Raw genomic sequence first — 26,170 nt, 5'->3', positions numbered from 1 at the left:
CCGCCCCGTTCACCCAGGGCTTTTTCTGCACCAGATGCCTGATAGCCCAGACTTCTCTCTTGCAGACCCCAGGCTGCAGGGATGGGACAGGGAAGCACAGGAGGAGGGGAAGGTTCTCCACCCAGCCTGTGTGGGTAGAGGCGGCAGGGGGACCCGTCGGGTCTCAACCTGGGCGTGTGTGCCCCTGGGAGCCGGGCCTGTCTCTCCTGTCCATCCTTCCATAGTCCCCGGGGGAGGGACCAGCTCTGCCTGCCCTCCCCTCCTCCTCTTCTGCGCCAACCCTGGGACCTGGGGTCTGTGCAGCCCCACTAAGGCCAAGCGGGAAGGATCCCCCCGCCCCGTCCCTGCTCTCTCTCTGTCCTCTGCCCTCAGATCCCAGCTGGCTGGGCACCTTCAGAGACTCGCTGTGCCCCTGGCCCCTCCAACCTGCACATCCTCTTCCTGCTGAGCCACCTGGCACCCCAGATCTTCATTCCACGCCCTGGGGCTGTCGTAACAAACCACCACAAACTGGGTGGTTTAAAGCAATGGAAATGTATTCTCTCAAAGTTCTGGAGGGTAGAAGTTCAAAATCAAGGTGTTAGGGGGCTATGCTCCCTCTGAAGGCTTTGGGGGGCTGGGGAGGATCCTTCCTTGTCTCTCCTAGCTTCTGGTGGTGGCCAACAGTGCTTGGCATTTCTTGATTTAAGGCTGTCTCACTGTAGTCTCTGCCTCTGTTGTTACACGACCACCTGCCCTCTGTTGTGTCTATCTCCATCTCCCCTGTGTGTGTCTGTCTGTGTCTCCGTTTCCTTTTCTTTCTTTCGCTGCGTCAGGCCCCAGTCGTGTCACACGGGTCTTCATTACATCACGCGGGGCTTCCGTTGTGATGCACAGACTCTAGCTGTGGCACGCGGGCCCGGTAGCTGTGGTGCCCAGGCTTAGCTGCTCCTCGGCATGTGGGATCTTAGTTTCCCGACCAGGGATCAAACCCATGTCCTCTGCTTTGCAAGGCAGATTCTTAACCACTGGGCCACCAGGGAAGTGTCCCCCGTTTTCTTTTCTCATAAGCATGCCTTCTCATTGGATATAGGGCCCACCCTAGATTGTCCAATCCATTTACATTCAGATGACCTCATCTTAACTAATTACATCAGCAAAGACCCTATTCCCAAGTAAGGTCACAGTCTGAGATTCCAGGTGAATGTGGTATGGCAGGGAGGCTGCACTCTGGCCTTAGGCAGACAGGGAGCCCTGTCCCCGATTAGGGTTTTAGGAGCTGAGACCAGGCAGAAGCAACTTGTCTAGGATGAGAGCAGTTGGCCACAGGGCCTTAGGCAGACAGGGAGCCCCGTCCTCGATTAGGGTTTTAGGAGCTGAGACCAGGCAGAAGCAACTTGTCCAGGATGAGAGACAGTTGGCCACAGGGTTAGGACTGCAGTCTTTTCTTGCTCAGTAGCTGTTTATCAGCGCCTCTCTGTGCCGGGGCATCTTCCTTGAGCTGCCCAATGCCGTGGGTGAGCAGGCCTTGGAATCCAACAGGTCTGAGTTCGTCCCGGCTCTGCCATTTAGCAACTATGACCTTGGATGGGTCACTCTGCCTCTCTGAGCCTCCACCTTCTCATCTGAACGTTGGGAGTGAGAGTAATCCTGCACCTTTCTCAAGGGGCTGCTGCAGTAACTAAAGGAGAAAGAGCATGCCAGGCACTTAGTACAACCACTAATCAACAAGGATGCTGTAAGAGGCGGGAGCTTGGAAGGCATCCAGGAAATGGTTGCTGTTTTCATTACGGAACCTGGGCCACATTCCAAGAGCTCCTTTAAAGAGCAGGGAATGGACATGTCCCTGCTCTGACCCCTTCTTGTCCTCAGTCAGGGTCTTTTTTTTTTTTTCTCTGAAGGGGACTCAGTGGCTCTGGCCATGGAGATATAGCACATCTTTGTGCCCTAGAGAGAGTCGTGCCCCAAGGATGAGGCAGTGCTGTTGGGGGTGCCTGTGGGCGTGGGTGTGCGCCTGCATTCGGGGTGCATGCATGTGTGAGCGTGCGCACACCTGCTGTCTAGGAAGCTGACCGAAGATGACCTTGGTGATGCCAGCATGTTGCTATGGAAACAGATGCTGGGCTGAAAGTCACCAACACCTTGACCACGAAGGTTTTGTGCAAAAGCAGAAACCCAACCTTTCAGACCCCAGGAAGGATGTTGGCAGCAGAGAGACACTTGGAGGTGACTTAGGCATTCTGTCTCTCAGTCAGTGCCTCCAAGGTCCTTTTTCACTCCTTGTGTTTGAACTCTCTGAAATCTAGTTGAGTACAGGAGGCAGGATTGTTTTTATTTCTTTGTTTGTTTGATTTTATACCAGACTTATTGAGATGTAAGTCCCACACTGCACAATTCACACATTTAAAGTGTACAGTTTAGTGGCTTTTAGCACTTTTCAGAGTTGTGAAATTATCACAATTTTAGAGCATTTTCATCACCCCATAAAGAAGTCACTCTCCATTATCCCCCAACCCCCAGGCAACCAATAATCTATTTTCTGACTCTCTAAATTTGCCTGTTCTAAGCATCTCATAGAAATGGGGTCATACAGGTCATATATTTCTTTAACTAAGCATGTTTTCAGGGTTCATCTATGTAGTAACGTGTGTCAGTACTTCATTCTTTTTTATGGCCAAGTCATATTTCATTGTATGGATATAATTTATCAGATGTATTATTTACAAAAACTTTCCTTTCATTCTGTGGGTTGTCCTTTCACTCTCTTGATAGCGTCCCTTGATACACAAAAGTTTTAATTTTTTGGGGTCATGCCTCATGCCATGCAGGGTCCTAGTTCCCAAACCAGAATCGAACCTATGCCCCCTGCAGCGTAAGCATGTGTAGAGTCTTAACCACTGGACCATCAGAGAAGTCCCTGTTCTTTCTTAAATTTTGATAAAGTCCAATTTAGATATTTTTTCTCTGACTGCCTATACTTTGGGTATCATATTTGAAAAACCATTGTCAAATCCAAGGTCATGAAGATTTGCCCTTTCTCCTAAGAGTTCTATACTTTTAGTTCTAACAAGTTGGTCTTTGATCTGTTTTAAGTTCCTCTTTATATGTGGTATGGCATTGTGGGCATGTGGATATCTAATTGTCCCAGCAGCATTTGTTGTAAAGACTGTTCCTTCTCCCACTGAATGATTTTGGCACCCTTGTTGAAAATCAGTAAATATAGTATGTAAATATTGGATGTATTTCTAAACTCTCACCTCCATTATACAGACTTGTCCTATGCCAGTACTGCACTGTTTTGATTACTATAGTTTTATAGCACTTTTTTTTTTAAATTGGCCATGCCATGGAGGATGTGGGATCTTAGTTTCCTGACCAGGGATCAAACCCACATCCCCTGCTTTGGAGGGTGGATTCTTAACCATTGGACTACCAGGGAAGTCCTTAGCAAGTTTTGATATGGGAAAATGTGAGCTTTCCAACTTTGTTTTGTTTTCAAGATTGTTTTGACTATTTGTGATCTCTCAAAACTCTGTATGAATTTTAGGATCAGTTTTTCCCTTTCTACTGAAAAGGCCATTGGATTTTGTTAAGGATTACATTGGACCTATGGATTGCTTTGGGGAGTGTTGACGTCTTGACAATATTAAATCTTCCAATTCATATGACACAGATGTCTTTTCCATTTATTTAAATCTTCTTTAATTTCTTTCAGTAATGTTTTATATTTTTCTGTATACAACTCTTTGCTCCTCCTTGGTTAAATTTATTCCTAAGTATTTTATTCTTTTGGATGCTATTGTAAATGGAAATGATTTCTTTATTTCCTTTCTGCATTATTTGTTTTTGTGTGTTGATTTTGTACCCTGCAACTCTGTTGAATTTATGTATTAGGTCTAACAGATTTGGGGGGTTTTTAGGTTTTTATGTGTTTAAGATTGTGTCAGTAACAAATTGAGATGGTTTTACTTCTTTCTTTTTTTAAAAAAAATGTTTTTATTTATTTTATTTTTGGCTGGGCTGGGTCTTGGTTTCTGCAAGGACTTTTCTCTAGTTGTGGTTCTTGAACTTCTCATTGCAGTGGCTTCTCGTTGCGGAGCACGGGCTCTGGAGCACAGGCTCAGTAGTTGTGGCTCATGGGCTTTGTTATTTATTCCACTGCATGTGGGATCTTCCTGGACTAGGGATCAAACCCATGTCTCCCTTATTGGGAGGCAGATTCTTTACCACTGAGCCACTAGAGAAGCCCCACTTCTTCCTTTATAAAAAGATATTTTTGGCTGCATCGGGTCTTAGTTGCGGCACGCGGAATCTTTATTGCAGAATCTTTATTTGCAGCATGCAAGCTCTTAGTTGTGGCATGTGGGATCTAGTTCCCTGACCAGAGATGGAACCTGGGCACCATGCATTGGGAGATTGGAGTATTAACCACTGTACCACCCGGGAAGTCCCTACTTCTTCTTTCCAATCTGAATGCCTCTTACTCTTTCTTTTTCTTGCCTAATTTCTCTGGCAAGAACCTCCAGTACAGCGTTGGCTACAAGGTGAGAAAGCAAACACCTCCCCTTGTTCCTGACCTTGGGGACACTTTCAGTCCCAGGAGATTCAGGAGTCAGAACGGAGGAGTTTGCATGTGCAGTGCTGGGCTCGGAGAGGGAACCGTGGCCCTTCAGTCTTCTGCATGAATGCTGGGACACGTGGAGCCTTGCGGGGGGAGGTGTTTGAGGAGGGTGTGTTGAAGTGACCCAAAAGGAGCCAGCCTGGTTGGCCAAAGCCCGCCCCGCACTCAGCACCCTCAGCCGGGTCTCCTGAGCCCCTCCCCTTCTGCAGAGAGCTCCAGACCCACACGTCCCCCATGCTTTTGTCCCCACAGAAGAAGAGTCGGAATGAGACGCATGGCGAAGGCAGCGGTGTGGAGATCCTGGAGAACCGGCCGTACACGGACGGCCCCGGCGGCTCCGGGCAATACACGCACAAGGTGTACCATGTGGGCATGCACATCCCCAGCTGGTTCCGCTCCATCCTGCCCAAGGCGGCCCTGCGGGTGGTGGAGGAGTCCTGGAACGCCTACCCCTACACCCGAACCAGGTGAGCCTGCCCTCGGCCCCATGTCGTCCTCCCGGGAAGCAACCAACCCAGGGGCACAGATACTGGCGCTGCTCCCCCAGACAGTCTCAGCCGCCTGGCTCCCAGGGAACTGAGCCTCCATTCTAACCCTGAGGGTTTCCCCAGGTTCCCCCTTGGGGGAACAGACAGGACAGGGCAGACTCTACCCCTAGGTGCCTCCTAGCCTGCCAATGGGGGGAGCCCAGGAAGGCATGAGTCCAGCGAGGGCCATCTGAGACTCCTTTGCCATCTGGGAAGGCTCAGGGAACACAAACTCACTTTGATGTTTGCCTAGGAATGCAGGACAGTCCACCAGCTGGAAAAAACGGGAACTGAGGGTAGCCCAGATGGCTCAGAGATTCCCTCCAACCCTGACACCTTCAGCGACTATGATGATATTTTATAACAAGCCATGTTGAGCACGGTTTCTTTGGATTCCCCTGGGTAGGGGGTGCTTTTCACTCTGTGCCCCCCACCCAATATAACTAAGCACTGCTTGATTAGAAGATAGGGGGGCCACCCATGTGCTCAACAGGTGGGGTCCCCACAAGTCTCCTGGGGCTTCTATGTCCAGGTGGGTGAGGGCCTGGAACTTACTGGAGAATCCATCCACGTTGTTCACTTCCCAGCAGTACTCTTCTCCTCTGAGCTCATCTCCAGCCAAGAGAGAGAGGCTGTCTCCCTGTTGCCACACTTGGTTTCTTAGGGGACAGGGTGACATGTCACACCAAGCGCTGGTCCAGATTCAGCCCATTTGGTAGAGTGCCACCTTAACTGTGTCCACACCGTATTTGCACCATGCCTCACACGCATGGACACAGGCTGCCGGCCACTTCCTGCGATGACTCCTCCCTCCTCATAAGTCCACCCCTCCCACTGCCCTCAACTCAGACTTGGCTCTTTTGGGGATGCAGTGAAGGTCCAGGAGGTGGACAGGACAGACAGGTCTCACCCACCACTCCAGCCCTTGTCCTCCACCCAGCGACCCATGCCTACCCCTCCGAGGCCAGGTCCTAGTGGATACTCTCCTTCCCCCACAGGTTCACTTGCCCTTTTGTGGAGAAATTCTCCATCGACATCGAAACCTTTTATAAAACCGATGCTGGAGAAAACCCCAACGTTTTCAGCCTGTCTCCTGTGGAAAAGAACCAGCTGACAATCGGTAACCGTCCACCCTGACACTCCCACCCTGGGAGGGCCAGAAGCCCTGCGGGGCCAAGTTCCTGGTTGCCCTGCCCATGGGCCCCTTGATTCTGCCCTTGGTCTCCAGGCCTGGCAGGCTCTAGACTGGCTCCTGTCCTGGACGGGGAGGTTAGAGTCCAAGCCAGCCTGGTGGGAAGTCAGGGGAGTTGGGGAGGCAGGATGGGTCTCCTTGGCCCCATTTCCCTGATGTGCCCACTGAGGCTAAGTGCCTTTTCCACTCAAGTGCCTTCCCTCCATCCCTTTGAGGTGTCCCCATCCCCAGAAATGCACATGTGTGCTTGGGAGCCACCTAGGGCTGACAGCCATGGGTGGATGTGGCAGGTCGGGTGGGGGCTGTGCACACACTGGGGCCTGTGTCCCCTTGATGGTGGGCGGCCTCTACTCCACTTCCCTCCAGCTGACTACACTGTGCAGGAAATGGGCCCCATTTGTCAAGTCATTTTCAAGAGAGGCCCGGGGGACATCCTTGGCAGTCCAGTGGTTGAGACTCTGTGCTCCCAATGCCGGGGACACGGGTTCACTGGTTGGGGAATTCAGATCCTGCATGCCATATCGCATGGCCTGAAAAGAAAAAGAGAGGCCAGAAATCAGGGTTTTCATGTGAAATCTCCCAATTCCTCAAGGTTGACAAATATTTTAAAAATCTTTGTAAATATACCAGCCAGACAAAACACATCAGTGGACCAGCTGCACCTTGACAGCCCCCAGGCCCCTAGGAATGAACCATTGTGGGTCACAGATGGGTGTTGGAGGGGTGGTGATGACCCTCAGCCAGCCTTGGATGGCAGGATGGCTTTTCCTTGGGACTCCTCCCTCCTGCCCAAGTTTTTAGGCCCCACTGGGGTTTGGGAGATGCATCAGCTTGCTAGGACCATCAAAACAGAGTACCACAGACTTAAGGGCTTAAGGAAACAAATGCTTCAGTTCAGTTCAGTTTAGTCGCTCAGTTGTGTCCGACTCTTTGCGACCCCATGAATAGCGGCACACCAGCCTTCCCTGTCCATCACCAACTCCCAGAGTTTAGTCAAACTTATGTCCATCGAGTTGGTGATGCCATCCAGCCAACTCATCCTCTGTCGTCCCCTTCTCCTCCTGCCCCCAATCCCTCCCAGCTTCAGAGTCTTTTCCAATGAGTTAGCTCTTCACATGAGGTGGTCAAAGTATTGGAGTTTCAGCTTTAGCATCAGTCCTTCCAGTGAACACCCAGTACTGATCTCCTTTAGGATGGACTGGTTGGATCTCCTTGCAGTCCAAGGGACTCTCAAGAGTCTTCTCCAGCACCACAGTTCAAAAGCATCAATTCTTCGGCACTCAGCTTTCTTCACAGTCCAACTCTCACGTCGATACATGACCACTGGAAAAACCATAGCCTTGACTAGACAGACTTTTGTTGGCAAAGTAATGTCTCTGCTTTTTAATATGCTATCTAGGTTGGTCATAAGTGTCTCACGATTTTGGAGGTCAGAGTCAAGGTCAAGGTGTCGGCAGTGTTGACTGCTTCTGGAGTCCCTGAGGGAGAATCTGTTTGGGGTCTTTCCCTTAGCTTTTTTTTTTTTTTTAATTTAAAATATTTATTTATTTGACTGTATCACGTCTTAGTTGAAGCATGCAGAATCTTTTGTTGCAAAGCATGGTTTCTCTAGTTGCAGCACATGGGCTCCAGAGCAAGAGGGCTCAGTAACCCCGTGGCATCTTAGTTCCCTGACCAGGGATCAAACCCATGTCCCCTGCATTGGAAGGTGGATTTCTTAACTGCTGGGCCTCCAGGGGAGTTCCCCTAGCTTCTTGTGACTGCTGGCAGACTTTGGTGTTCTTTGGCCTGTAGACACTCCACCCCAATCTCTGCCTTCATCTTTACATGGTGTTCTGTCCATGTTCATGTCTATATTCACATTTCTCCTTTTTTTTAAATTGAAGTATACTTGATTTAAAATATTGTGTTAGTTTCGGGTTTTTTTTTTTTTTTTTTTTAATTGAGCCAAATCTCTCCTTTGTTGCAATGTGGGAGACCCAGGTTCAATCCCTGGATCAGGAAGATCCCTTGGAAAAGGGAGTGGCTACCCACTCCATTTTTGGAGTGTTTTTGCCTGGAGAATCCATGGACAGAGGAGCCTGGCGGACTACAGTCTGTGGGGTCACAAAGCGTCCAACCAGTACTGAGGAACTAAAACTTGTACTACTTTCTCCTTTGTTTAACCATGCTGGTTAGATTATGTGGGTGCCCTCCTTTTGATGACTTCTTTCAAGACCCTATCTCCAAATAAGGTCACATTCTGAGGCCGACATATGCGTTTGCCAGGGGACGCACTCTACCCATCACAGGAAGGAAGGGCCAGGCCATCTGACTGCTCTTGTCTGGCCAGCTGCAGGCTCCCCCCGGAGGCCTCCCGTCATGGTTCACGTCCCAGCCCTCCCCTTGGTGGCCATTGCCTGCCCCAGCGGGCCGGGCATGTGGTCTACTCCGGGAAGGATGTAAATCCCCCCTCCACACTCTGCTGCCCTCGGGCTGCCCTGACCTCTTGCCTGTTCCAGTGGGGCTGATGTCTTCCCCTGTAAACCACAGCCCAGACCCGGTGCCAGGAAGATGAGACAGCCAGGGCCCAGGCCCAGCGGAGCCCCACCACGTGCCATTGTCCCCACACCTCTGAAAGAAGGCTTTCTGGGCTACAAGCCCTGTCCTAAGTTTCTCCTCACCAAGTGTGCACACAGCCCCGTCTGACACATGCATACCACGGGAGCCAGCCCAGCGAGATGGTTTTGACTTGGAGGAGACATGTGACAAGAGGTCATCCTTCCCAGAGTCACTGTCACCCTCCTCCCCCGAATCAGGTCCTACCAGCCCCCAGTCCTGTTTCCCCAGCGCCCAGCACATCCTGGACCTGCTCATGCCCGACGCCTCCCTCTGGGCCCTGCAAACATGGTTTCTGGACTCCTCCCTGCTGGTCTGTCTGGGAGGGACTTCCGAGCAGACCAGCCACCTTCAAACCCATCTGTAGCACCACTCCCTTTCTGGGTGCCTGACGAGAGATGGCTGATAAGTCCAGCTGCATCCCCATCACCTCTCACCACACAGACACGCTGGCGGTTCCCCAAACTGCCCCACTTCTGGGTCAAGTGTCACACTCCGAGACGTTCTCCGCCTCACAGTTCTTTTGCTCCTGTGGCTGAAATGCCAGCTTTTCCTCTTCTACTCGCCCCCGCCCCTTCCCACATCCTCGCATGGAACTTCATCTCCCCCCATGCTCCTCCAGCTCATCACCATTTATGCACTTTGGCAAGCATGCACAAAGCAGGGGTTTTGCTGAAATGATTTGAAAAGGCAACAAGGAAAGACGCAAAAGTCCTGAGGTTGGGGGAGCTCGGGGATCAGAGTGGCCCAGAGCAGCATCTCCACTCCCATGTGGGGCCCTGGGACACATCCAAGCCTGGGGTCCTGCCGAGATTCAGGGATGGCAGGGACATGGGGGAGGAGACTGGAGAGGGAGGGGTGGGGTGGAGGTTGGGGCCAAAGTGGTCACTCACGGGGTCTCCTCGTAGATTTCATTGACATTGTCAAGGACCCCGTGCCCCCCAACGAGTATAAGACGGAAGAGGACCCCAAGCTGTTCCACTCGACCAAGACCCAGCGGGGGCCCCTGTCGGAGAACTGGATCGAGGAGTACAAGCAGCAGGTGTTCCCCATCATGTGCGCCTACAAGCTCTGCAAGGTGGAGTTCCGCTACTGGGGCATGCAGTCCAAGATCGAGCGGTTCATCCACGACACGGGTGAGGGTGCCCGCCTCTCCCTCTGTGTCCCTCCATCTGCCTGCCGCCCCTACCCCGCCCCCCGCGTCTGCCTGAGACTCCAAGTTTCTGTCACTCTGGACAGGTGACCCCAGGGCCCATGTGCAGCGTCCCACCTGGTTTACCTTGACCACACAAACACTTGTCGAGCGCCTTCTGAAGACAGGCACTGTGTGTCCTGCCTCAGACACTCTGGACTAGCTGGAGTTTCTAACATGCGGAGCCCACCCCCATGGGGTGTAACGCCTCCTTCCCGCTGTTCCTGGCGCCTCTCGGCCCCCTAGCGCCAAACCCCAGGCCCTGCACCATTGCTGCCTCCTGCTTTGGGCTGGTAGTCCCAGGGGACAGCGGCTTGGCCATCCTCCGGTCCTCACACCCATGCTGGCCTGGCCCGGAGCAGGTGCCCGGGGAACAGAGGACCAGCAGATGACCAGGGGTTCCAGGCACAGCTACAGCTGACCCAGGGTCCTCCCTGCCCTAGAGCTACCTCAGCTCCTTCCATGTCCCCCGGGTCAGGGTAGGGGTCAGTGCCCAGGGCCTGGTCTTAGCCCCGAGGCTCGTGATCCAGGAGCAGCACCCGGGCAGACACCCACTGACTCCCAGAGCAAGGGTGACTGTGTAGCCCTGAGCAGAGTCACAGCACAGCTGATAACACTTCACAAGTGTCACATCAGCTCTCCCTGGCCCGGGAGGGTGGCCACTGTCACTCCCCGCTTTCCCCTTGATTGCAGAGGAGGAAGCAGAGGGCCAGCGCTGGGTGTGACCCCAGATCTTCTGGCCCCTCTGTCCTTGTCCAGACGTAACGTGTCATCAGACAGTCTGTCCACCATGAGTGCTGGCTGGCCCTGAGGGTGGCGTGCCTGAGGTCGTAGCTGGGGCTTGGGAGTACCCTCCCAGGAACAGAGGGTGAGAGGGAGTTCCTTCTAGGCAGACCTTTGGGATCAAGGGATTTAGAAAGGACAGCAGGGAAGACAGAGCGGCCTGAGCGAGTCCAGGAGCAGGGAATCAGGAGCAAGGGTCACCGGAGACGAGCCTGGGTACAAGCAAGGGCTGAGCTACCTGGGAAGCCTCTCAGTTTTCTGTAGGAAATCAGGGGGAAGATCCAGGGATGACCCTCCTGGGTCTGCCCCACCCTCTGGGAGAAACTCAAATGCCCGTTCTGGAGTGTTCGGAGCAGCAGGTTTGTAAAAGCAAAATGGACAAACAGTGAAAGTGAGCCAAAGGCCCATTGGCAGGAGAAGGAATAAATAGAATGTGGTATTTCAAACAAATAAAAACCGATCATAGAGCAACAAACCGGAAACTCACCCAGAAAAGCAAGTGGCAGAAAAATACATGCAGCGTGAAACATACATGTAAATGTCAACAACATGTAGACCAACCCAACATATTGTATAGAAAAACATGGAAAGAAGAGCAAATGATAAACACAGAACTCAGGATGGACCCTTACGGGGCGGGGGGTGAGAGGGTGAACTCAGGATGGACCCTTACGGGGTGGGGGGCGGGAAGGTGATAGTGGGGTCCGTGTTGGTGGTCACTTCTGCAACCTGGAGCCAAGGCAATTTATTTCCTCTTATAATGTTTTTCTAAGCAGCTTATTGAGGCCTAATTTTGCATTTGTTGTAAGAGAAGTTTGAGTTCCGTAAGTCTGAGTGTATTTGCAGAGTAGTGCACATTGTTCTAGAACATTCCACCCCCCAGAGTCTTTCCCAATCACCCCCACTCTCATCCTCACCCAAGGCAGCCCCCATCTGCTCCCTGTGCTCATAGTTCTGTTCTTTATACCTTTAAAGTATCTTATTTTCTGTCTTCTATGTATAAGATATTCCTGTATGTCTTTATCCTGTTTTATTTTATATTTGTTTGTGTGGCTGTGCTGGGTTGCAGTTGCAGCACATGGAAACTTCAGTCTTCCTTGTGGCACGTGGGATCATTTAGTCACAGCATTCAATCTCTTAGTTTCAGTATGTGGGATCTAGTTCCCTAATCAGGGTTTGAACCTGGACCCCTTGCATTGGGAGCTCAGTTTTAGCCACTGGGCCACCAGGGAAATCCCTATCATGTTTTATATGTGCATATATTTATTTTAAAAAGAAAGGACCGGGATTTCCCTGGTGGCCCATTGATTAACACTCTGTGCTTCCAATACAGGGGACGGGGGTTCGATCCCTGGTCGGGAAACTAAGATCCCACCTGCCACATGACGTGACCAAAAGTTTTTTTAATTAAAAAATAAAATAAAAATGAACTTCAAAAAAAGAAAGGACCAACCTGCTTCAAACTTGAGCTTGATTTTTCTGTGGGGAATTTAAGAGAGGCATACTAGACCAGATAGGAAACACTCAGGGAGTCCTCCTCCAGCTCCCCTTGAGGGAGGAGACCCCCCCTGCCCTAGTTACAGAGCCACTATGAGCTTGGGAGGCTGTCTGTAAGCTGGATCCCTCATTTGCACATGGGGAAATGAACCTGGGGGTTGGAGAGAGAGTGGTTTGCTGGAGGTCAAGCAGTGGGTGTGCAGCAGAGCCTGACCTGCAGCCTAAGGCCCTTCCCAGCCGAGGGGTCCCTGAGGTGCCCTGACACAGGCCTCTCTCTTTGTCTTCCCTGCATCCCCGCCCCCAGGCCTGCGGAAGGTGATGGTGAGAGCCCACCGGCAGGCCTGGTGCTGGCAGGACGAATGGTACGGGCTGAACATGGACAACATCCGGGAGCTGGAGAAGGAGGCACAGCTCATGCTGTCCCGCAAAATGGCCCAGTTCAACGAGGAGGACAAAGGGGCCGTGGAGCTGGCCAAGGATGAGGCTGCCCAGGACCAGGCCTCCGGGGAGCCCTCCCAGCCCAGCAGCAGCAGTGGGGAGCCCCTGGCGGGCAGGGGTCTGAAGAAGCAGTGGTCCACATCCTCCAAGTCATCTCGGTCATCCAAACGGGGAGGTGAGCACCCTGTGACCACGCTGCAGGGACCCCTGCCCTCTACTCGTCCACACCAGTGACCACCCCTCAGGGCAGCCCATCCCAGGGTGGCTGCGGGGTGTTCTAACACTGAAGGTGGTCTCCTGCTTTCAGATCCAAGGGCCACACCTGTAGGGAGAGCCAGTCACCTCTTCATAGCCTCTGCTGCAGAGTGAAGCCCAGGGCGACCCCCAACCCTGGCAGTTTCCCCCAGACTCACCCACACAACCCTGGGCAGACAGGCATGCTGGCCACACGGGAACCCCACTCCCAGCCCCTCCTGGGACCCGCCGGCTGCAGCTCTGAGGAGCCAGGCTTCCAAGGCACAGAGGAGGGGTCTGGGTGGGGCTACACCCAGCATACCCAGGAGGGACTTCTGCCAAAGGACCTTGAAAGCCTTCAGATACTGAGAAAATCCTTTCTCTGAAACTGATGTGAAAGTGCAGTGGCTAGTGGGACAACTCAGGGTATTTTGTGTAAAATACCAGAAGTCCCCCTCTATGCCTGCAAATCCAGCTTTTCCGACACCAGGCTTGTCTGTCCTGTGCTGAAGGGATCCAGGGAAACACTTGAACCACACATGTAATCTCACTCCCCACCAGTGCCCAGCCTCCCTGCCTATCGGCCCCGCCATGGCAGTTTAAGGGTCCCACTCCTGGGCCAACCAGGTCAGGGGCACACGAGTAGACCCCAACCCAGCTGACTGCACATCCTGGCCTCACACCTGATACCCTCCCCACTCCATGTCCACACAGGAGAAGACCGCATTGTGCCGGGTGGGCTGGGAGGTGAGCCAGGGTCACCCTGCCCTCTCTTCATCCCCTCTGAGCCCTCCTGGCCCCGCTCCAGCGTCGTTGCACCTGCCTGCTTCTTCCTGCTTATCCCAGTGCAGCCGGGTGCTCACTCGGTCTGCGGTTTTGCCTTCCAGCGAGTCCTTCCCGCCACAGCATCTCGGAGTGGAGGATGCAGAGTATTGCCCGGGACTCAGACGAGAGCTCGGATGATGAGTTCTTCGATGCTCATGGTATGCGGGCACCCTGGAGCACACAGGCCTTCCTAGGAGAGGAAAGGGTGGGATCTGAAAGGGTTGGTGGGGATGCAAGTCACGCTGGGAATTACCCATGGAAAGTTCTGGGTGAACAGCAGGGCGTCGGGGGCGGGGGCAGGATGAGATGAGGTCACCGGGACTCTGGGCTCTCATACTCACCCTAACCCTGATATCAGGATGTGCCCGGGATCTGGCGGGTAGGGACTGTTCTCTCAACCCCCCCAAAATGAATTTACAGTCAGGGACGTTTTTTCCATTGTTGTTGTTCAGTCTGTCAGTCGTGTTTGACTCTGCCGCCCCATGGCCTGCAGCACCCCAGGCTTCCTGGTCCTTTACCATCTCCCAGAGTTTGCTCAGACTTGGGTCCATTGAGTTGGTGATGCCATCCAACCATCTCATCCTCTGTTGAATTTAATTCCCTAAGGGAATTCCCTGGCAGTCCAGTGGTTAGGACTTCGTGCTTTCATCGCTGAGGGCGTGGGTTCAATCCCTGGTCAGGGAACTAAGATCCTGCAAGCTGTGTGGCACACAACTAAAAAAAAAAAAAAAAAAAATTCCCTCAGAAGCTTTACAAAAGCATAACTTATGGTTTTCTAATTTTTTGTAATTACTGTCTTTTCATGATTAAATTAACACACATGTAATTCAGAAACTTTAGAAAATGCGAACAAGCAAAAAATATGTAAAGTGCCCATTTTCCCACAAATTTCAGAATAAGCACAGCAAGAAAACAGCTGGATGAATCACCCACGTGTGCTGGGAAGATGCACGGCCTAAACATCCTTCCTTCATACCTTGGTTGTTCCTCTCAAGGAAGTAAGAGGGGCTGGCAGGCAGGTTCAGGGAGATGGGCTTGCAGTTCACAAGGAAGGACACGGGCTCAGAGAGGGACACGGACCCGCAGCAGGGCGGAGGCAGGTCTGGCCTGGGCAGGGCGGGGGGGACGGTACAGGAGGCAGGCCTCTCCACTGGGGCCTCCCGAGAGTAGGGAGTGGGTATGGGGCATCCCACGCTCCCACCCTCCCCTCCAGCCAGGTCCAAAGGCTAAGCCCTTCCGGGCTTTGTGTCCCTGACATGAGGGAAAGACACAGGAAGAGTTTTAGAAAAAGCTGGAAAAGAGGAAAGACAGCAGAACAGGAGATGTTACTGCTGGAACCTCCTGAGGAAACCGTCCCAGTGACTCAGGGAGGAGGGACCAGCACATACATGCCAGGGTCCATACAACCGCTTCCTGCCCAGGGGTCACAGGGATGAGTTCTCAGGAAAGCAGACACAAGACTCATGAGTGGAATTGTTCACAGCAGCGCTTCTCACTAAGTTGTTATTTTGTGGACATTGAAAACAGTTAGGAACATTATGGAGAAACAAACTGAAGTCCATTCATATGATGGACTATGACTCAGGCATGAAAAGGGATGAAGCACTGACACGTGGTTAAATCTTAAAAACACCATGTGGGGGCTTCCCTGATAGCCCAGAGGCTAAGACTTCGAGCTCCCAATGCAGAAGGCCCAGATTTGATCCCTGGTCAGGGAACTAGATCCCACATGCTGCAACTAAGAGTTTGCATGCTACCACTAAAGATCCCATGGGTGGCAACTAAGATCCGGAACAGCCAAATAAATAAATACTCAAAAAAAAAAAAAAACCCCATATTGGAGAAGACTCTTAAGAGTTCTTGGGCAGCAAGGAGATCCAACCAGTCCATCCTAAAGGAGATCAATTCTGAGTATTCATTGGAAGGACTGATGCTGACTGAAACTCCAATACTTTGGCCACTGATGTGAAGAACTTGATGCTGGGAAAGATTGAAGGCGGGAGGAGAAGGGGACGACAGAGGATGAGATGGTTGGATAGCATCACTGACTCAGTGGACATGAGTTTGAATAAGCTCCAGGAGTTGGTGATGGACAGGAAGGCCTGGCATGCTGCAGTCCATGGGGTCGCAAAGAGTTGGACACGACTGAGAGACTGAACTGAACTGAACTGAAAAAACAAAAACAAAAACCCCACCATGTGAAGTGGAAGAAGCCAGACCCAAAAGACCACATACTGTACATACCATGTGTGGAAACTGTCCAGAACAGGCAAATCCATAAGGACAGAAAGTCCACCGGCGGTTGCCAGGGGCTGGGAGAGGGTGGTTGGGGCATGCCTCCTGATGGGGACAGGTCTCCGTGTGGGGAGATGGAGGAGTTCTGGGGCCAGATAGAGCTAGTGGTTGCACAGCATTCTGAATGGACTAAGCGCTACTTGAAAATGGTTAAAATAGTGAGTTTTATGTTCAGTGAATGTTACCACAATTTTTTTTTAAAAATCAAGCAGACCGCAATGAGAAGCCAGCGCACCGCAACTAGAGAGTTAGCCCCTGCTCTCCACGACTAGAGAAAGTCCACATGTAGCACCAAAGACTCAGCACAGCCAAAAATAATAATAGTAATAAACCAAAAATATCAGGCAGAAGTCCTGTGAGAAGGTGGCCGTGTGTCCATCCTGTTAAGGAAGCGAAACCACAGAACCGAGTGGGGAGGGGCACATGGGCCAGAGAAGCATGGGAGCCCCCAGACCGGCCACTCTTAGGCCCTCCACCACTGGAAGCCAGGCCTCCCAGTGACTGACCCCCCAAGGTCCCCGCCCTTGATCGAGGTGCTGAAGCCCCTCTCTTTCCTCCCCAGAGGACCTGTCTGACTCAGAGGAAATGTTCCCCAAGGACATCACCAAGTGGAACTCCAATGATCTCATGGACAAAATTGAAAGCCCTGAGCCAGAGGACTCACAGGGTAACCAGCTGGGGGCATCAGGGCCTGGGGAGGGCAGCTAAGCGGGCCAAGCCCCTCGTCCCCAAGAAGGAGCACCCATCCACCCAGGAGGGCTGGGGGGTCCCTGCAGGTCATGGTCACGACCTCTGTCTGGTGTTGCCTGCTCACAGCACCCACCGCTTCTGTGTTGCAGATGGTCTGTATCGCCAGAGCGCCCCTGAGTTCAGGGTGGCCTCCAGCGTGGAGCAGCTGAACATCATCGAGGTGAGTGCCGAGGTGGCAGAGAGCCAAGGCCGTGGGGGGCAGGGGATAGGGCGCGAAGGACGGGTCCCCAGGGGGCAACGGAGGTAGAACTTGGCACCCACAGCCTCATGTCCACGCTGGCATGGGCACCACTGGAGAGAGGCCTGGGACCCACCCCCTCTGAGGTCCCTGACAACCAGTAGGGTCTGCTCCAGTAGGACAGCTCCCCCAAGGAAGGCCTTGCCCCTGCTCCAACCCTGGAGAGTAAAATGAGAAACTTGTAAATTCCAGATCAAAAATAAGATCTTCAGCTTGTGCTCAACCTGTCTGAAGTCCCTGAAGAAAAAAAGATGGAAGGGGAGGAAACGAGAGTCACCTGGGCAGAAGTGACGTGGCGGGCCGTGGCCGCCCTGCTCTCAGTATGCAATAAAGCTGTCTTGATAGAGCATCTGTGTCCACTTTGGGGGTTCTTTGCACGGAGCTCACGCCCCTTCTGCTCCTCCAGCTGTGGGCGGTCAGAGCTGTTTGCGTTGGGGCAGGAGCCAGGGCGGAGTGGGGTCACCACGCTGCTCTGGCCTCTAATTGCCCAAGGTGGAGATGGTACCCCTGGGGACTCAGGACCCCTGGGGAGTTTGAACTAGGGGCTGGTGGCGGGTGGGGGGGCATCCACACTGCCCTCTCCTCTCAGGGTTCTCTTTGAGGCCTAAGGTTGAAGCAGGTTTTTCTAGAATGGTAACTGGGATGAAGAGAGTTGATTTCCAGTTGCCAGTTAATGGCGATGAAGCAAAGTGAGCCCCCTCCTCCCCTTCGGTGCACACAGCTCTGACAGCCGTCCCCCGCCCCCACCCGGGAGGGGCAGAAGGGGCCTCGGGCTCTGGATCTGCCTGTGGATGCGCATTTGGGCCCAGCACCAGTTCTGGAGTACCGCCATCCTGAGTCAGATCCCTTTGCTTGCAACAGTCCCCAAACCGGAGCTCCTCTCCCAACCTCAGGGAAGGAGGGCGGCTTTACGGAGTCACTGATGGGGCCCCCCTGGCTCCCCAGAGCTGGTTCCCAGGCCCCGCCTTCCGAGGGCTCTGTTCCCACTAGGGTTTGAGTCTCAGGCAGGGCATGCCCTGGTAGAAAGCGGTTTGCGCAGGAGGAAAGCTGTGTCTCGGGCTGGCCTCCCAGGTGCCTGCCAGAGTCGCAGCCTCCAGTGCTGGGTCCTGGCAGCCAGACCCAGGCAGACTCCCCCCACTGCCCAGCCCTGCCCATCCCAAGGTGACTAGGGGCATATCTGGGTGACCGGGAGGCTGCTTAAATACATTCCCTCCATGAGCCCCTCGCCTGACCATATTGATTAATCCTTGAGACCATCGGGCCACCATTGACCCCACCATGCCTCAGGCCATGAGTTCATTCCCTCCCAGGCCCGCCAGCCGTGTGCAGCCCTTGGAAGAAACGGGAGTCAGACCCAAGTTCTGCTGGGCGTGCATTCCTGCCCAGGCCCCAAGGCCCTTGATTGGCCGATGACCAGCCCCCTCCTGGGACATGATGCAACCCAGTCTTATTTCTACTCCAGGCCCAGGACCGCCCGCCCATCAGCGTTCCTCTCACCCAAAGCCCTCCGCTGTTCAAAGGCTCCCAGTCTAGCCCGATCTGTTCCTGTGGCCTCTCTGGTCGCTGGGCTGTGCCCCGCGCTGCCCACCCCTCTCCTGGGCTCTGCATTGACACTTGGGTCCTGCTGCTGCCCACTCCTGCCAGCTGATGGCCCAGTTTAGGGCCAGCTGACCCCCAAGGACCCTCCAGATGACTTCAGCCCCTTGTTCTGTCTTGCTAGGTCCTTAGGGAGAGGCCCCTCTCTTCAGCTTCCTTCCCCAACCCCCACACTCGCTGACATCATATGGGCCTGGCAAGTACTCAGCAGTGGCTCCTCTTGGGCGCTGGCCTCCTGCAGTCACACACCAGGAGCTGGGGGCGGGGAGAGGCCCCTGAGACTGGGATTACAGCCTGGGGTAGGAGAAGAGCACTGAGCTGGTGGTGGGAGCTCTGGGTTCCAGTCCAGCTTGGGACTGACATGCTGTGTGACCTTAGATAAGTCCCTTGGCCTCTCTGGGCCACCTCGTCTCTAAATGGAACAGTTGGATATATGCAAGTCTCACTTGGACCTCACAGAGCAGGGCTGAGCAGCCAGAGGTGGGGGCATGACCCCTCACAAATGGTGGGGGGGGCGGTTTCAGATAGAGATACCTGCATTGCCCTCTCTGTTCTAAGGTGCTGGGGCTCTACCTCTGCTGGGACATCTCTGCTCTTGAGGACCTTGGCCTTAGAGTCTGGGAATGGCAGGGCATGGAGGCCATAGTCCAGGGACAGCACATGTAGATAGAGTGAGAGCTCAGTGCTGTGGGCAGAACAGCCAGGCTGAGTCCCTGACCCCAGCCCCTCTTGGTGAGCCCGTAACAGTCCAATGCCTGGACAGACACATGAGGGCAGGTTGACCCCAAAGGCCCACGCTGGGCCAAGCCTCTGCCTCCTCGCCAAGGCCAGAAGGTCCAGAAAGCCCTGTCTGGGCCCCCTTGATGGGAAGTGGAGTTTGTGCTTTGGAAGGAATAGACCCCTCTCTCCATGTCCTCTGTGCTCTGGTCAGGTCCGTGGCCAGGAGCTGGGCTGCAGGCAGAGAGGACGGACGGGGACGAGCAGCTGGATGCCCCCAGGGGAAGGGCTTGAGGCATCGGGCACCAGGCCCCGGTGCAGAGGAACTGAGATCAGGGTTCTCAGAGGGTGTGATTGGGCCTCAACAGGCCTCTCCCCAACGCGACAGAAGCCTCGGCCTGGGCACAGAGCTGAGTCTCCAGGAAGTTGACCCCCACCAACACCCCCACCCACACAGGACGAGGTCAGCCCTCCGCTGGCCGCACCGCCCTCCAAAATCCACGTGCTGCTGCTGCTGCTGCACGGAGGCACCATCCTGGACACGGGCGCCGGGGACCCCAGCTCCAAGCAGGGAGACGCCAACACCATTGCCACCGTGTTCGACACCGTCATGCGCGTGCACTACCCCAGCGCCCTCGGCCACCTCGCCATCCGCCTGGTGCCCTGCCCGCCCATCTGCTCCGATGCCTTCGCCCTCGTCTCCGAGTGAGTGTGTAGTGAGTGAGTGACTGCTCCTCCCCTGGCCCCGAGGGTCCTCCCCACCTAATATTGGGACCATGCTCCCGTCATCCAAACCAGCATCTAACTTGTTCTGCTGGGAGGCAGCAAAACCCATGCAGATGGCTGAATTTAGAGTGTGTTAGTCACTCAGTTGTGTCCAACTCTTTTCGACCCCGTGGACTGTAGCCCGCCAGGCTCCTCGTGCATGGAATTCTCCAGGCAAGAATACTGGAGTGGGTAGCTGTTCCCTTCTCCAGGGGAATCTTCCCAACCCAGAGATTTAACCCGGGTCTCCTGCATTGCAGGCAGATTCTTTACCATATGAGCCACTGGGGAGGATACAGGGAGGGTAGAGTTTGGGGCCCAAAGCTGAGCCTCAGTCTCCACGTCTATGATATGAGAATGCTTCCCTGCCTCTGAGATTCTGGCCTTAGCCCCCAGCCCTGTTCCCCACGCCTGGCCTGGAAGCATCCCCACGTGGTTTGCTGAGTCAGGGCTGAGGCTCTCAGGGTGTCAGGCAGCTCCAGCTCTGATGCTCGGGTCAGGGGAGAAGGGCCCCCTGGGCTGAGCTGAGGCCACCTGCTCTCTCCTGACGGGTTCCCTTCCCCCAGCCTCAGCCCCTACAGCCATGATGAAGGCTGTCTATCCAGCAGCCAGGACCACATCCCCTTGGCTGCCCTGCCCCTGCTGGCAACCTCCTCGCCCCAGTACCAGGAGGCCGTTGCCACAGTGATTCAGCGGGCCAACCTCGCCTACGGGGACTTCATCAAGTCCCAGGAGGGTGTGACCTTCAACGGGCAGGTGAGTTGTGGGGTGGGGGAAGGGGAGACAGAAACCCCTGCAGGGTGGACTGGCCTGGTCCTCCGGCCCAGGGCACTCCCCAGCCAGCACCCCAGCAAGCGGGGCAGATGCTCAGGGCCCTGGACCTCTCCCCACCCAGGTCTGCCTGATCGGGGACTGCGTCGGGGGCATCCTGGCATTCGATGCCTTATGCTGCAGCAACCAGCCAGTGTCTGAGAGTCAGAGCAGCAGCCGCCGGGGCAGTGTGGCCAGCGTGCAGGTACGCGCTCCCTCCAGCCCCCAGAACAGGGGACCTTCAGGAAGGAGACTGTGTCTCCCTCTGGCTCCAAACATCCCAGAGGCCTGTGGTAAAAAGGAAGGGCCGGGGTTGCCAATGCAGGTGCCCAGAGGTGGGGGACAGATGCATGGCACAGGTGAACAGCTGCAGCAAGGCCAGACAGGAGCGCAAGCGGCTTCAGCAGGCAGTGAAGCCGGGTCTGCACCGTGGAGAGCAGATCCGTCACCATGGAGGCCTGGATCCTCTGAGCCTCCCGGCAGGAGAGAGGACCCAAGGTCCCTCCGCCGCAGAGTAGCAAGCAGCTTAGTGGGCTGGGCGAGACGGCAGGATCAGTGGGAATTCAGCAAGGCCCAGATGGGCAGGCTGGGCCAGGAGTGAAGGCGGGGGCCACCACAGGGCACACAGGGACTGGGCCTTTCCCTCCCCGGCTTGGGTGAGAAGCTGCCACAGGCCTAGGGCCAGGAGGGGAGACTCGGCTCCCACGACACTGAAGAGGGGGCCAGGTCAGTGGCCACCGGGCCATGAACCTGCGTGGGGCGATTCCAGGACTCTGACCTGCTGTCCCCGGGCTCGACGGTCAACGCGGCACATGGCAGCAACCTGGAGAGCAGCCGGCACCTGAGCCGCAGCAACATCGACATCCCCCGGAGCAACGGCGCTGAAGACCCCAAACGGCAGCTACCCCGCAAGAGGAGTGACTCGTCCACCTATGAGCTGGACACGATCCAGCAGCACCAGGCCTTCCTGTCCAGGTGGGTGGGGAGGCCCCCCGCTGGGTGAGGATGGGGACTCTAAGGTGGGGGGACTCTAAGGTGGTGCTGATGGTCCATGTGAGAGTCCTGAAGGCCTCCGACCTCGGTCCTGGGACCCCCAGGCCATGCCCACGGTTCTTCGGCCAAGAGAAGGTGTGGGGTGCAACTGTGGGCTTTTTTTTTTTTTTATGGTCATGCTGTGCTTAGTCGCTCAGTCATGTCAGACTCTTTGCAACCCCATGAACTGTAGCCCGCTAGGGTCCTCTGGCCATGGGATTCTCCAGGCAAGAATACTAGAGTGGGTAGCCATGCCCTCCTCCAGGGGATCTTCCCAACATAGGGATCAAAGCTAGGTCTCCCGCATTGCAGGGGGATTCTTTACCATCTGAGCCACGAGGGAAACCCAAGAATACTAGAGTGGGTAGCCCATCCCTTTTCCAGGGGATCTTCCCCACCCAGAAATCAAACCAGGGTCTCCTGTATTGCAGGCGGATTCTTTACCAGCTGAGCTACCAGTGAAGTCACATATATATATATATATTTTTAATTGGGATACAGTTGCTTTACAATGTTGTGTTTCTTATATACAGCCAAGTGAATCAGCTATACGTATACATATATCCCCTCTTTTTTGGATTTCCGTCCCATTTAGTCACCACAGAGCACTGAGTAGAGTTCCCTGTGCCATCCAGCAGGTTTTCATTAGTTATCTATTTTATGAAAAAAAGTAAGTGAAAGTGTTAGTCACCCTGCCATGTACGACTCTTTTTGACCCCATGGACTGTAACCCACAAAGCTCCTCTGTCCATGGAATTCTCCAGACAAGAATACTGGAGCGGGTTGCCTTTCCCTCCTCCAGGGGATCTTCCCGACCCAGGGATCCAACCTGGGTCGCCCACATTGCAGGCAGATTCTTTACCATCTGAGCCACCAGGGAAGCCCTATCTGTTTTATGCATAGTATTGATAGTGTATATATGTCAATCCCAATCTCTCTATTCATTCCACCTCCTCTTTCCCACCTTGGTGTCTATGCGTTTGTTCTCTACGTCTGTGTGTCTATTTCTGCTTTGCAAACAAGTTCATCTGTACCATTTTTCTAGATTCAACATATATGCCTTGATACATGATATTTGTTTCTCTGACTTACATCACTCTGTATGATAGTCTCTGGGTCCATCCACGTCTCTTCAAATGACTCAAGCAACTGTGATCTCGTACACGACTAGGGCCCTCTTGAGTTAGAGGGAACAGACCAACTGAGGCAGGGGAAGAAGTCGGGATTGGCAGAGTCAGCCGGCAGACTGACTGGGGACAGCACAGTCCCAGCCAGGGCTGTCCCAAAGGCAGTGGGCTCCCTGGAGAGGTCAGGCCCTGCTGTCCCCAGAGGTGTCCCAGCAGGTGCTGGACAGCTGCACTCTCAGGACTGCACAGGGCCCAAGCTTTGCTGGGGCCTGATGACCCCTGAGGAGCCTCTTTCAGGAAGCCGAGGGCGGGCCGGCCCGGAGGAGGGCCGTGGTGTGATCTCGCTCATCTCCCCACCCCACCCCGTACCTGCAGCCTCCACGCCAGTGTGCTGAGGAACGAGCCCAGCTCCCGCCGCTCGAGCAGCTCCACCATGCTGGATGGCGCAGGGGCCGTGGGCAAGTTCGACTTCGAGGTCGCTGACCTCTTCCTCTTCGGGTGCCCCCTGGGGCTGGTCCTTGCCTTGAGGAAGACGGTCATCCCCTCCCTGGATGGTGAGAGTCCCTGCAGGGGAGAGGAGGGGTCCATGAGCTGAGCAGAGGATCTCAGTGAACCCCTGTCACAAGGCCAGGGCCACATCCCAGGCCCCTTCCTGCACCAGCCTCCTTTCTGCACCCCCTGCCTCACCAAGGGCCCATGGCTCTCCTTTGTTCCAGCCTCAACCCAGCTCAGTCTCCAACCCCATTTCCCAACACACTGTTTCATTTCATCTCCAAGGCACCTCTGGGAGCTGAGGTCCAGAGATGGAAGGAGCTGCCCCAGAATCAGATGAGGACAGACCCAGTTTCCCATAAGCCAGGCACCCCTGAAAGCTCCCTGATGCAGTGGCCTCCCAGCCCCAGAGGGACTGCAGCCATGCTGCTCCAGGTTCCTCCTCAAGACAACACAAAGAGGGAGGTGGAAAAGCGTCGGCTAAGAAGCCGTCAGAGCAGCGGTCCCTGCCCAGTGCCCCCAGGATCAACCAGTGTGGGCTCCCTCCCATCCTACAAGAGCTACGCAGGGCCCCCAGGGGGAAACTGAGGCTCAGAGAGGTTGTAGACACCTGCCCAAGGGCAAGACACTGTGTACCCACATGAGTGCACAGATTCAGGAGACATAGATGGCAGGGCAACGTCATCTGTAATCATGGAAAACCTGAAACAACCTAAATGGGACGCAAGCTGTGGTTAAATCAACTTTGGCACAGCCATACAAAGGAATGCCCCAGTGCAATTCAAAAGAAAGGGGCTCAATGAAAATAGTCATATGAAAGACTCCCAACATTTTGTGTGTTAAATGAAAAAAAAAGGTCAAGTACAAAAAGCGTAGATTATATTCCTATTTGGGGGCAGGTTTTTTTGGGGGAGGGGTTGTGTTGGGTCTTCATTGCTGCACACGCACTTTTATCTAGTTGCAGCAAGCGAAGGCTTTTGTTGCAGAGCATGGGCTCTAGGTGCTCCGGTTTCAGTAGTTGCAGCCCTTGGGCTAAGTAGTTGGGAATCACAGGTTTAGTTGCTCAGTGGCATGTGGGATCTTCCCACACGAGGGCTCAAAAACCCTGTGTCCCCTGCACCGGCAGGCAGATTCTTAACCACTAGACCACCAGGGCATCTTCCCAACAGCTGCAAAATGTTTGGAAGCGCACAGCCTGGAAACATTTTCAGAGTGGATGAGCAGGCTCTAGCCTGCTCGGCCGCACATGCTCGGGGCTCCCCAGGGTTTGCAGGTAGGGCTCTAACCTTAGTGCTCTGGGGTGGAGAGGAGCTTTCCGTTATATGTCTTATATTGTATATATCCCTGTACTACCAAAAAAAAAAATTTTTTTTACCACTATCATAATTTTCTCAATTAAAACAAATTTGGTTAATAAAGGAACAGTGGCCCAAACAGAACCCCAAATCTATGGAGACACACTTTTGAGTGTCTCTTTTAAAACCCCAATCCCATCCCACCCCCACCGGACCTTAGCCGGCTCTAGGCCCCGCCTCCTTAGGGCGGAGCTAACTCCAGCCTCTGCGACTCCGCCCCGCCCTCAGTTTTCCAGCTGCGGCCCGCCTGCCAACAAGTCTACAACCTCTTCCACCCCGCTGACCCGTCGGCCTCGCGCCTGGAGCCGCTGCTGGAGCGGCGATTCCACGCCCTGCCGCCTTTCAGCATCCCCCGCTACCAGCGCTACCCGCTGGGGGACGGCTGCTCCACGCTGCTGGGTGAGAGAACCTGCGCCCCACTTCTACCGGCCCCGGCCCTGGGGGAGGGTGGGAGTTGCCCCGGCTCCTTGGGTGCTCCGGATCCGGGGGGCGGCCTGCCCTGAACCCTTTAGAGGCTGGACACCTGGTGTAGGCGCAGGTGCCTCACCCCAGGGCCGAAGGAGTAAGACACCTTCACAGGCCTCCCCCTTCCCACCTCTCCACACACAGCACGGAGCCAGGGACCCCGCTCCCCTTCCCGCTGCCCCACCAAGGCAGGGCTGAGGACCCAAGGGACCCTGACTGAGTCTGGGCCTGTGTCCCGCCCTGTGAAGGTCCTCCATAGCAGGCGATTGGCCCGGAGCTTCCGGGTCACTTGGCCTGGAGACAGGGCGCGTGAACAAGGGCTGCCCGTGGTCTGTCCCTCCCCGGGAACGCCCGTCCCTCCTGCCCCCTGTGTGTCCCAGTCCTGTCCTGTCTTGGTCCTTGAGGAGCCCTGTGTCCGTCGGAGCGTCCACACGAGTGTCTGTTCTTGTCCTCTGTTCTCTCCCCGTCTGCCTCCAGTCGAGACCGTGCAGAGAAACCCCGAGCTGGTCTTGGAGGGCGGCCCCCTGGCCCCTCTCCCTCCCGGGGACGGCTTCCTGGAAACCAGTATCCCCGTGCCCGCGCTCACCTCGCAAGACGGGCCCCGCCCGAGCCCGGGCTGCGCTGAGTGTGTGTAACCCCCCT

At 54.7% G+C, this 26,170-nt stretch overlaps 1 protein-coding gene across 16 annotated transcripts in view; it reads left to right on the top strand.

Annotated features, from left to right (window-relative positions):
- Positions 1 to 26,170, top strand: part of PITPNM2 (phosphatidylinositol transfer protein membrane associated 2) — a 157,242-nt gene that overhangs the window by 122,525 nt on the left and 8,547 nt on the right. For 11 of the 16 annotated variants that reach the window (XM_065903847.1, XM_065903852.1, XM_065903849.1 and 8 more), the window contains 14 exons: positions 4,853 to 5,067; positions 6,126 to 6,247; positions 9,826 to 10,053; positions 12,694 to 13,002; positions 13,949 to 14,044; positions 16,744 to 16,848; positions 17,021 to 17,091; positions 19,940 to 20,187; positions 20,814 to 21,003; positions 21,143 to 21,262; positions 21,827 to 22,032; positions 23,592 to 23,770; positions 25,292 to 25,462; positions 26,006 to 26,155. In XM_065903847.1, the coding sequence (XP_065759919.1) occupies positions 4,853 to 5,067; positions 6,126 to 6,247; positions 9,826 to 10,053; positions 12,694 to 13,002; positions 13,949 to 14,044; positions 16,744 to 16,848; positions 17,021 to 17,091; positions 19,940 to 20,187; positions 20,814 to 21,003; positions 21,143 to 21,262; positions 21,827 to 22,032; positions 23,592 to 23,770; positions 25,292 to 25,462; positions 26,006 to 26,155 (2,410 nt within the window). Of the gene's footprint in view, positions 1 to 4,852; positions 5,068 to 6,125; positions 6,248 to 9,825; positions 10,054 to 12,693; positions 13,003 to 13,948; positions 14,045 to 16,743; positions 16,849 to 17,020; positions 17,092 to 17,361; positions 17,512 to 19,939; positions 20,188 to 20,813; positions 21,004 to 21,142; positions 21,263 to 21,826; positions 22,033 to 23,591; positions 23,771 to 25,291; positions 25,463 to 26,005; positions 26,156 to 26,170 lie in introns of those variants that run through there. The other 5 variants (XM_065903860.1, XM_065903859.1, XM_065903857.1 and 2 more) reach the window with 4 other exon arrangements.

This window comes from Muntiacus reevesi, chromosome 13, assembly GCF_963930625.1.
Source record: "Muntiacus reevesi chromosome 13, mMunRee1.1, whole genome shotgun sequence".
NCBI lineage: Eukaryota > Metazoa > Chordata > Mammalia > Artiodactyla > Cervidae > Muntiacus > Muntiacus reevesi.
The sequence above is the reverse complement of the archived record's forward strand: the minus strand, read 5'-3'. Positions and strand labels throughout refer to the sequence as shown.